At 27.4% G+C, this 13,086-nt stretch overlaps 1 protein-coding gene across 1 annotated transcript; it reads left to right on the top strand.

Annotated features, from left to right (window-relative positions):
* The first annotated feature begins 11,905 nt into the window (after positions 1-11,905).
* On the top strand, positions 11,906-12,872 carry LOC101512722 (albumin-2-like). Its single transcript, NM_001364735.1, has one exon. It carries the CDS (start codon positions 11,964-11,966, stop codon positions 12,654-12,656), a length of 693 nt encoding a protein of 230 aa, NP_001351664.1. The 5' UTR covers positions 11,906-11,963; the 3' UTR covers positions 12,657-12,872.
* The last annotated feature ends 214 nt before the right edge of the window (positions 12,873-13,086 follow it).

Raw genomic sequence — 13,086 nt, 5'->3', positions numbered from 1 at the left:
TGTTTTAGTCAAAAAAAGCATGGCCTCTCCAACAGCTATTTCGTACTTATCCAGTGCATTCTCAGCTTATAAATAGAGGGATTCAATCTCGTATGAAGGCAAAAAATTCAAGTGCTAAGTAACCAACAATATACAATCTCACTTAAGCTTGAAATTCTGCAAAAACAGAGGCAACATCACTTTCTGCAATTCGCGAAACTGCTACTGCTGCTAACTCACATACCAGCTGCGAAATTGTCATTAAATTCTCTGTAACGAATCTATTCTCAAACAAGAGTTGAGCAATATCAGATTCTGTCAAATTCAATCATTTGTAAAAACTCAAACTATAAGAGTTTCTTTATAGTTTGTTTAAGATTGCTTCCTATCAAGGTTAGATAGGTGTTGTAATTGCTTTCTGGGTGGAAAGTAATTAAGAAAGAAATAGATCAAGGTCGATCTATTCTAGGTGTTGTAAGATTAAGGAGGCTCTTCATTTTAAACACTTAGTGGAAAATCTCACAGTGTGAGGACTGGACGTAACCCACGTTGGGTGAACCAGGATAAATCTTTGTGTGGTATTCTCTTCCCTATCTCCTTCTTTATTATACTGCATTAATCATTTAAGATAAAATAGAAACTGATTTTCTGCTAATTTAAGAACGTTCTCTGTTTTATAACATAAACCATGAACGTTCTCCGTTTTCTGTTTCATAACCAAGATCATTCTTGAGTTATTTTCTTAAGTTTTAACAGGAATTTTTAAAAGGCATATTTACAATTCAAACCCCCCTTTCTTGTAAATCGACATTGTTACTTCAATAGTCCCATGACGTTTGCAAATTTATCAAACTGATTTTATTCATATTTTGTTGTAGATAAATCTTGATCAAATCTTCTACAAATCTTAATTAAATATTCTTCAAATCATGATCAAATCTTAATCAAATCGTCTTGAAATCGTGATCAAATCTTCTTCAAATAACGATCAAATCTTCTTTAAATATTAATTAAATCTTCTTCAAATATTGATCAAATCTTCTTCAAATATTCTTCAAATCTTGACTATATCTTTTTTTTTCAACTTGGTCAAAGATTTTCTTCAATTATAAATTTGAATCAAATCTTATTTTAGATTTTCATCAATTACAATTTTGAATCAGATCTTATTTTAGATTTTCTTTAATTATAAACTTGAATCAAATCTTATTTTAGATTTTCATCAATTATAACTTTGAAACAAATTTTATTTTAGTTTTTCTTCAATTATAAATTGGAATCAAATCTTATTTTAGATTTTCTTCAAAAACATCAATCTTCTTTCATACTCTTTGAAGTCAAATATATTGTTCTCATAAAATGTTGTTGTTAACATCCAATCTCTAAATGTAAAACCAACTTGGTTCCAATAATCTCCCATTTTTTGTTGATGACAAAACTTATACTTTTTATAACAATTTTTCCTTATATTTCTTTGACTCCCCTAAGTCTTAGTATCATTTTCTCCCCCACATTATATAATATATTTATCCCCCTTTTGTCATGAGACAAAAAGACTTGAAAGTGAAACTTAGTCTCTCTCTCTCTTTCTTTTTTCTCTTCTATTTTTTTTTTTTCATTGTTCTCTTTTTTTTCATTTTTTTTTAATAAAATAAATATAACCTAATACAATAAAATATAATAACTAATTTTAAACTGAACTACTTTAAAGTTATCACAATATCAGTCAAGTATGAAGGTAAGGTTTAGGGTTTTCTTGATGAAGTCAAATATATCTTCAGGTAGTGTGTGGTTTGGTGAATATGTAAGCTCATTGGTGTTCAATGTCTACAAAATGTTTAATACCCCTTCTGTGAACAAAGTCTCTAATGAAGTGGTGTTTGATCTCTATGTGTTTAGCTCTAGAATGTAGGATAGGGTTTTTGGTTAGACAAATAACAAGTTTTATCGCAATAGATGGGAATGTTGGATTCTAGGATTTTGTAGTCTTCAAATTGATGATTTATCTAAAGTAGTTGAGAACCTACTGAAATGTACTCAGCCTCTGATGTTGACATTGCAATGATGTTTTGTCACTTACTTGACCAAGATATTAAGTTCTCACCTAAAAAGGTGTAGTTGCCACTAGTGCTTTTTCACTCAAGTATATCTCCAGCATAATCAGAATTACAGTATTCACTTAGTTTGTACTTACAAGATTTTCTGTAGAACAAGGTAAGGTTGGTAGTGCCTTTTAGGTATATAAGAATTATATTAAAAACAGTTAAATGTGACTCCCTAGGGTCAGCTTGAAATTTTGCACATTAAATATGATATCAGGTCTGGAAGCAGTAAGGTAAAGTATGGATCCTATCATTGCTCTATAGAGTTTTTGGAAAACTTTTTTATCCCATGAATCATCTTTTTCAAGTGAACGGGCATTGGTGTAACCATAGGTTTGCAACCACTCATCTTAAACTTCCTAAGAAACTCTTTTGTATATTTAGTTTGATGAATGTATATACCTTTTTGACTTTGTTGAATTTGTATCCCTAAGAAGAACTTAAGTTCTCCCATCATACTCAATTGAAATCCAAGTTGGTCATTGGAGCAAATATCTCAATGTAATCAATGCCCTCTTGTTATTTTAGCCTTGTGCGACAAGTCTTGTCGTATTTCTGACCACTTCACCTGTTTCGTTTAGCTTGTTTCTGAAAACCCACTTAGTTCCAATAATGTTCTTCTATGGTATAGGTACTAGATCTCAAACATCATTACTTTTACATTCATTTAACTCTTCTTGCATTGCTAGAATCCATCCATCATCTGTCAATGCTTTATCAACAATGGTAGGCTCAATTGACGAGAGTTAGCCAAACAAAGTGGTATCTCTTTATGATGATCTGATCATCAACGGATCACATAAACTTTCCATGAGATGAGATGTCTTGTACTTCCACCCAAATCTTCCTTCTAACTTATCTTGACTGATTCTAACTTGATATCATATTTAATGAGATCTTATTTTAGATTTTCTTTAATTATAAACTTGAATCAAATCTTATTTTAGATTTTCATCAATTATAACTTTGAAACAAATTTTATTTTAGTTTTTCTTCAATTATAAATTGGAATCAAATCTTATTTTAGATTTTCTTCAAAAACATCAATCTTCTTTCATACTCTTTGAAGTCAAATATATTGTTCTCATAAAATGTTGTTGTTAACATCCAATCTCTAAATGTAAAACCAACTTGGTTCCAATAATCTCCCATTTTTTGTTGATGACAAAACTTATACTTTTTATAACAATTTTTCCTTATATTTCTTTGACTCCCCTAAGTCTTAGTATCATTTTCTCCCCCACATTATATAATATATTTATCCCCCTTTTGTCATGAGACAAAAAGACTTGAAAGTGAAACTTAGTCTCTCTCTCTCTTTCTTTTTTCTCTTCTATTTTTTTTTTTTCATTGTTCTCTTTTTTTTCATTTTTTTTTAATAAAATAAATATAACCTAATACAATAAAATATAATAACTAATTTTAAACTGAACTACTTTAAAGTTATCACAATATCAGTCAAGTATGAAGGTAAGGTTTAGGGTTTTCTTGATGAAGTCAAATATATCTTCAGGTAGTGTGTGGTTTGGTGAATATGTAAGCTCATTGGTGTTCAATGTCTACAAAATGTTTAATACCCCTTCTGTGAACAAAGTCTCTAATGAAGTGGTGTTTGATCTCTATGTGTTTAGCTCTAGAATGTAGGATAGGGTTTTTGGTTAGACAAATAACAAGTTTTATCGCAATAGATGGGAATGTTGGATTCTAGGATTTTGTAGTCTTCAAATTGATGATTTATCTAAAGTAGTTGAGAACCTACTGAAATGTACTCAGCCTCTGATGTTGACATTGCAATGATGTTTTGTCACTTACTTGACCAAGATATTAAGTTCTCACCTAAAAAGGTGTAGTTGCCACTAGTGCTTTTTCACTCAAGTATATCTCCAGCATAATCAGAATTACAGTATTCACTTAGTTTGTACTTACAAGATTTTCTGTAGAACAAGGTAAGGTTGGTAGTGCCTTTTAGGTATATAAGAATTATATTAAAAACAGTTAAATGTGACTCCCTAGGGTCAGCTTGAAATTTTGCACATTAAATATGATATCAGGTCTGGAAGCAGTAAGGTAAAGTATGGATCCTATCATTGCTCTATAGAGTTTTTGGAAAACTTTTTTATCCCATGAATCATCTTTTTCAAGTGAACGGGCATTGGTGTAACCATAGGTTTGCAACCACTCATCTTAAACTTCCTAAGAAACTCTTTTGTATATTTAGTTTGATGAATGTATATACCTTTTTGACTTTGTTGAATTTGTATCCCTAAGAAGAACTTAAGTTCTCCCATCATACTCAATTGAAATCCAAGTTGGTCATTGGAGCAAATATCTCAATGTAATCAATGCCCTCTTGTTATTTTAGCCTTGTGCGACAAGTCTTGTCGTATTTCTGACCACTTCACCTGTTTCGTTTAGCTTGTTTCTGAAAACCCACTTAGTTCCAATAATGTTCTTCTATGGTATAGGTACTAGATCTCAAACATCATTACTTTTACATTCATTTAACTCTTCTTGCATTGCTAGAATCCATCCATCATCTGTCAATGCTTTATCAACAATGGTAGGCTCAATTGACGAGAGTTAGCCAAACAAAGTGGTATCTCTTTATGATGATCTGATCATCAACGGATCACATAAACTTTCCATGAGATGAGATGTCTTGTACTTCCACCCAAATCTTCCTTCTAACTTATCTTGACTGATTCTAACTTGATCAGATTCATCCTCTGAAGATTTGTCATCTTCTAATTTGTGTACATCTACTTCATTTGGTTCCGATAAACCTATAGTATCCTCAACTTGTTTTCAATTTTTAAGGTCAAGTTGTTTGTTATATAACCTAATATAAATAAGATGATTAAGAATGAAATTAATACAGCCAAAACATTAGTTTCGCTTCTAGTGGTTTCTGCTTGTTTCGTAAACACCAAACTTGTGTGCTATTTCTGCTGAAGTGTTCAGATTATGTGGATTTCGTTGTTCCTCTAAATTTTTGAGAACTTGCAAAATACTTATCTATATTTGATTTTTAATATCAAGCTTCTTGTTATCACAGTAAACACAATATCAGACAATAATTTTATTTAAAGAAAGATATCACATATATGTTAACAGTTTCAGTTTCACTCTAAAAACCCTCTTAGTACTTCTTTTCTAGTTTTCAGATTCTGAGTTTGCATATTCTCTAATTAGAGAGTTTGGATGAAGGAATTTGAATATCCATCCAGATTTGTAGTCTTGATGAACTTGATTGGAGTGTTCAAAGAAATCTCCTAATTATGATTGGAGTGTTCAGAAAATACCTCAATTTCTTCATCTCGTTATTCACTAAATCAAAACATGTTGAACCTTTCGATCTCTCCTCAAATACTGTAAAGTGTTCAGCCTTGAGGCCGAGCTCTGATGCCATTTAAAGGTGCAAACACAAAAAGGGGAGTTGTATTGTGTTTGATAAAGTTGATAACTTTTTGCTAATTTGATGAAGGTTAGTTGGTTTTAATGAATTACTCATATAAGAAGCAATCAGATTCAGAAGCATTAAACAATGAAAGCATAATTAATTTGACACATGTTTATCCTAGTTCACCACTTACTTGGCTACATCCATTTCCTACATTCAAAAGGCTTTAATCCACTAATTCTAATATCTTGAATTACAAATCACCTGACCCTCCAAGTCAGTCATCCCAAACAGCCTAACAACTTTAGACTTTTGAGGAACTAACCACATTGACCCTACCAGCCAAGACTTTTCCTAACAACCTGACAACCCTAGATTGAAGAAGAAACTAAACCATTATCGAGTTGGATACAAAATATTGGAACTTGAGTAGTTGTTTCTAACAAAGCTGGTATAATAATAATAACTCTCACAGTCTAAGAAAAGAACACTCAGAAAATATTTCTAACTTGAACAAGTGTTTCTCTCTTTGAACTCTAAGATGAATTGAGAACTTTGAGCTTGAGTTCTTCTTTTCTACTTTTCTACGCTTTTCTTCTTCAGCCTTGAGTGTCTATTTATAGTGAAAATTTGGGCTTCAATTTAGTCCTTGTTTAATTCTGAATTGTATATTGTTCAGAATGAGTTTGTAAATTATTCATATTGATTATGTTCCTATTTTGTCTAGATTGATTTTGTAAATTCTTCACACTAATTCTATTCATATTTTGTTGTAGATAAATCTTGATTAAATATTCTTCAAATCTTAATTAAATATTCTTCAAATCTTGATCAAATCTCAATCAAATCTTCTTCAAATCATGATCAAATCTTCTTCAAATCATGATCAAATCTTCTTCAAATTTTAATTAAATTTTCTTCAAATATTCTTCAAATCTTGACTATATCTTTTTTTTCAACTTGGTCAAAGGTTTACTTCAATTATAAATTTGAATCAAATCTTATTTTAGATTTTCATCAATTATAATTTTGAATCAAATCTTATTTTATATTTTCTTCAATTATAAATTTGAATCAAAACTTATTTTAAATTTTCATCAATTATAATTTTGAATCAAATATTATTTCAGATTTTCTTTAATTATAAATTTGAATTAAATCTTATTTTAGATTTTATTCAAAAACATAAATTTTTTTTCATACTCTTTTAAAGTCAAATATATTATTTATATAAAATACTCTTGTTAATATCAAAATTCAAAATATAACATCTTCTTGGGTTTCAACCTAATCTTATATTAGTATTATAACTTCGCTAAATATCAATAATGATGGTATTATAACTTCACAATATCAATAATGCTTCTATATGTGATATAGAAACATAAATAGTCAAATATATATGTTCCAGAAAGAAGAATCTTGAATCCCTAGATATATAATAATCAAATATTAAATCTAAATCCTTATAATTATCCTTAATTTTGCAATCTAAAAATAAATTGAAAATTATTTTATTTACAAATCCCTATAACGATATATATATATATATATATATATATATAAAAGGATCAAATCTTTTATTTGACTACAACTGAGTATCAAATAGCACATATATGATTCACACACAAAAAATAACAAGCGGATATGGATCATAAACAGAAAATAATTCTTAATTATGGTCACAAAAACATATTGATCATTAAAAATAAATAAAGTCAGATCAAAGACAAATATATGTGTGAACCATAAAATAAAGAATACATCCAGCTATACATATATACGAATGAAAGATAAGACTTTTCAATAAGGACCATTCATGCTTTGACTTTGCATCCAAAAACCATTGAAATCGTGAATCCTCACTAATCCCAGATTTCATTCAAATGCAATTAGTTATTTTTGTATCAAATGAGCAAATCATTTTCATATAAAACAAAACTGGAACCAAGCAAGTTAAGATGCTGTAAAAATATGTTGACAAGTTCTACTGTGCTGTCAAAAAAAAAATGTGTGTCGGGTACAATAAACATTTTAACTAATAATTTTCTTTAATATGTTCATGTGGGCATTATCATAGGGTTTATTAAAATTAAATTTTTAATTTTAATTAAAATTATAACAAAAAATTTCATTTTAAAATAAACTCAAAAGATAGAATTTGAAAATTTAATAATATTAAATCTAAAATATAATGAAATAATTAAAATATATTAATTTTTAAATATATCATAAAAGTCCTTAAATATGTTTGCATATCGTAACAATTAAAATAAACCCAATAAATAAACAAAAAAATTAAACTGAGATCTCTAATTTAGTAATATAGGGTTCATAAAAAATAAAAAACAGGACCCATGAACCTTACACTAGATAATTGATCTTATGCACAAATTATAATATTATCCCAATAAACTAATCATGAAGACCCACTTTGATACTACTTGATGGAATTAATTTAGTCATATATCAAAGACATCGATATTAAAATTAAGCATATATTCATACTTTAGTACAGAAACCGAATAAACATATGAGCATGCATGTTTTAAGATCTATAATATGTTTGATATATTAAAGATTTTATAAATACTTAGATTTATGTGACGATAGTGTTTCCACGACGTTCTTGAATAGCTTCTAAGCATCGTGAAAAGATTGGTAGATGGTGAGCACTCATTGTCATGTGGGTCTTCCTTGTTAGGAAAATAAATAAACAAACAAAGAAATTTAAATAATATAATCAAACACTGAAAACTCCAAAATCTGATAAAAACTACTACCGTTGTCTAATGATATAACTTAAGAACAACACTATGTGAAAATTGTTACTATACTTAGACTTTTCTCAAACTCCTCATAGTCTCTAGTACATTCACATTCTTCAAAACAAATATTTAAACTACATCTCACAATACTCTCTATCATAAGAGTAGAAGAGAAAAGAAAATATTAGATACAAGCTTAAGTATTTCTGACTAGTGTGAATTGTAATGAAAAATTAGAATCATATATATAATCTTGAACTCACTCTTCCTTTACAATTCCAAAAGACTATTTCAACTTTCTCAATTTCAACCAAAACTCAATATTCCTCAACCTAGATTCTTTATGGAGTAAAACCTCTTCAGATAGGGAGAAAAGACAATATATCGTGTGTTTGGTATTTTGGGACCATGGCCTATATATAGGATGGTGGTTAGTTAGAGTTCTCTTTATTCTCAAATTGATAATAAGTAACATCCACTCATATTATATTTGATTCCATATCAATTAGTTAAATGATTAATTAACAAAATAGAAATCAAATAAGTCATATTACTTAACTTAATTTGATCACTAATCAATTAAGACTTCTAATTGATAAAAATAGCCAATCCAATAAATAATGATATATACATCCACAAAATAATATTAGAATATAATAATTAAATTAAATATATATATAATAAAATATTCCAACAAACTTATGTAATTAATATTTGTTGTTAATGATCTACTTCGTTTAAATTACATATTAATATTTAAACATACTACAGAGTTTGATATGAATATATATTACGAGATTATAAGTTTTATATATTTGTTAGAAAAATAGAATAGTATTTTGTTTACTAGAACCAGATTTGTACTCAATTAAAAGAATAGAACAAACCACTTATTAATAAATGAATAATGCTAACAATACATTCTTTTAAATATGTATTTTCTAATACACTATCGGTGTTTTGTTTGATTTGTGTAACAATTTATTTGGTAGGATTTCTTCCGTTCTACTTTCGAGCACATGATTTGGTGGGTGTTTTGCAACCCTACATAAAAGGTGAGTAAAAGTTTATATGCTATGATGTTGGGTTTGGGATATTTTAATAATTAGAGTATTCTTTATAATTTTTTTAATAAACTTTTTTTTTATCCTAAAAAGAATAAATTCTACTATGAGACTCGCATATTTTAATAACACTTATATAAATTCTAATCAATCAATTTAAATGTAATATAGCACTCGTCTACCGTTACCATTCCTAATATATTCCTTGTTGTTTCATGCAAAAACACATTTTTTCACCCCCCATGCAACTCCATAAGGTCGATCACCCATACTCATCACAAGTGTTATTTTTCAAATCTTTAAGTTATGTGTTGTCAATAAATCACTTACTTCATCATCACTATATAATTTGCATTGACGCCAGGTCCTACATAAGACCACCTAAACAAATGACAAAGGATGGTCCTTCAACTCTCCAAATTATCTTTTTTGGCGACAAACCATTACTTCATCTTCATTAGAAGCCACTCTCCTATATTAGTTTAAGGACACCTACGTATTTTGTTTTTTTAATTATTTTTCCTTATGACAACACATAACACTAGCAACTACCGTGGTTCCATTAGAGACTCGTGTCATATACGAGAATTTTATAACAAAATTAACATAATTGTATCGACATGTTTCCATAATATACAGTTAAATAACTTCTTGATTTTTATAAATATATGATAATTTGTTTTTAATTTTTATAGAACTTTCTTTAAATGATAATTTTTTAAATATTTTCTATTAATAATTTTTATTTTTATTTTTAATTCAATTCATATATATCAATCAAATTTATAAATAATTTTTTATAAATATATTTAGATTAATATAAAAAATTCTTCCTATAAATATTAGAACAAAAAATTAATTAAATAAGTATTTTATTTTAAGCATTAAAAACTTAAAAAATTATATTTAATTTATTTTTTATTATTTTTGTGAGAAATAATAATATTTAAAATATACATAAAAGTTGCAATTAAAAATTTAAATAATATATATAAATTATTTTAAAAACAACAATTAAAATTATTAATAGAAAATATCTGTGGCACTAAAACTCTTGTCATGTGTTTAGGTGGTCTTGTGTTGCACTTGACACGAATTAGCTAGAAGAAATTATCAATATGTGTTTTCCAGTGATGATGACGTGTTTTATTGACAACAATAAGTTAAAGTTTGTAAATGTAATACTTGATATGAGTATTGGTGGCCTCGTGGAGTTGCATGGGTGAAATAAATATTAATGATTATGTGTTCTAGAATGAAGCAAACAAGGAATGCATTGGCAAGAATGATGATATATTTATTGATAGGTGGCTTGGTTCTATTCTCTTAAATGAGTACAAATCTAGTTCTAATAAATAAAAACGTTGTTTCATTTTTCTAACAAATATAATAATGCTTACAATTTAAGTTTTTTTTTCAATATCCTCTTTTTTCTAAAAATTTTACTAAAATATTTCATTTTTATGCTCACCTAAAAGTCACATTTTCAAATGGTAAATTCCTTATGAAAGTCCGTGTTTGCAAAAACGACTTCTTTAATAAATTTAAAAAAAAATTAATTTTTTTTAAATTAACAAAAAATAAAATATATATATATATATTAAAATTTAAAATAATTCACAAAAAAAAAATAAATACAAATTTTAAATTACATAGATTTAAAATATATTTAGCCGTAGAACCAAGTTTATTGTTTCATGCACTATGAAAGAATAACAATTTTGGTCAAATTACATGATTTCGGTGAGTATTACATTTACCAACTTCAAATTTAATCTTGTTCATGCAATCTTTCAAGTTAATATTTAATTTATGTAATTTAAAATTTTTGTTTATGTCTTTTTATGAATAATATTAGAAAAAATCTATATAAGGAAGTTAATATTTAATCTATGTGATTGAATTTTTTTTTTTTTTTCAAAATTTTTTTTAAAGAGTCATTTTTAAAAACGCGTAGTTCTCTAAGGAAGTCGTCATTCATAAAGACGACTTATAGACAAATATATAAATAAAATATTTTAATATATAGTTTGAAAAAGTATATGTTTTAATAATTTTTTATAAAAAAAAAAAGTTATTAATAAAAACCAATAACTAGTCTATTTAATTTTTAAAGTATATATATAATAATGACAATGATGAAATCTACCTATTATGTAATGTTTGAAAAGAAATATACATTTTATCTTTACATCCACTAGGACATGGCATAATGAGTTTTTTATTTGATATGTTTGTCATCACAGTGCACCTCAATATTGAGTCACATCACATAATTTAGTTTGTAATTTGAATTGATGTTATGTTGTATAAAAAATTGTTTACTTTTTTAAAATATTTTTTATTTTTATTTTTTAAATGATTATTTTGGATTCACCAGATACTTTTGAAGTAAATTATCGTATATTATAAAGATAAGATAAAATACCTATTAATAAAAACATATTTTTGAATATAATAATATAATTTTTTAACATTTCCATTGATTCTATTTTTAAAGACACAAATTTGAAAATTTCTTTATCATTTTTATTTTATAAGTGTGTGCCTATATATATCTTTCTTCATTTTCCTTTATTTTCTCACAACATAACCTTTCTTAAAAAACCAAAATATTTCATTCTCGCCTAGAAACTTACAATACCAAAAGATGACAAATTTTGGTTACATAAATGCTGCATTTCGTTCATCTAGGAACAATGAAGCTTACTTATTCATCAATGATAAGTACGTGCTTTTAGATTATGCTCCAGGAACAACCAACGATAAAGTTTTGTATGGGCCGAGTTTTGTTCGTGATGGATATAAATCACTTGCTAATACAATATTTGGAACATATGGAATAGATTGTGCCTTTGACACCGATAACAATGAGGCATTCATATTTTATGAAAAATTTTGTGCTCTCATAGACTATGCTCCACATTCCAACAAAGACAAAATAATCTTAGGTCCTAAGAAAATCGTTGACATGTTTCCTTTTTTCGAAGGAACAATGTTTGAAAATGGAATAGATGCTGCATTTAGATCAACAAAGGGAAAAGAAGTTTACTTATTCAAAGGAGACAAGTATGCTCGTATAGATTATGAAACCAATCGTCTCATTCAAAATATCAAAGACATTACGGATGGTTTTCCTTGCTTACGTGGCACAATATTTGAAAATGGAATTGAGGCAGCTTTTGCTTCTCATAAGACAAATGAAGCTTATCTTTTCAAAGGAGAATATTATGCACGTATCCATTTTACACCTGGATCAACAAATGATACCATTATGGGTGGTGTGAAGAACACTCTTGACTATTGGCCATCTCTTCAAGGCATAATACCTATGAAGAATTAATCATGGGGCACAAGATCAAAAACAAAGTTATGAACTTTTAAAATAATAATGTGAATCTTTATGATATTATGAAAATTAAGAATAAATAAGAGGATGGAGAATAAAAATCGTTGTTGATGTTTTCTTTCTAAACATCAATAATTAATGTAACATATGTGTTGTTGTTTGCTTTCGTTTCTTGATGTAATAAAAATGACGGTCCTCTTATTTTCCGCACATGTTTGCTTTTGTTTAAAAATTCATTTTATATTAATTGTCTTTTAAGGTAATGCTCGTGCATCTTTAGAAAAAAAATACTACTTATACCAATTATTGATGCAAAATAATAGGTCAGGATTCAAATATTCGATTGTACACTCTTTTATTATTAACCCACCATAAGTTCGATGATAAATGACAATAACCCTGGAAAAAAAAATATGTTTTATTG

Source organism: Cicer arietinum, chromosome 8, assembly GCF_000331145.2.
Source record: "Cicer arietinum cultivar CDC Frontier isolate Library 1 chromosome 8, Cicar.CDCFrontier_v2.0, whole genome shotgun sequence".
In the NCBI taxonomy this organism is placed as follows: domain Eukaryota; kingdom Viridiplantae; phylum Streptophyta; class Magnoliopsida; order Fabales; family Fabaceae; genus Cicer; species Cicer arietinum.
This window is presented reverse-complemented; position numbering and strand designations above follow the sequence as displayed.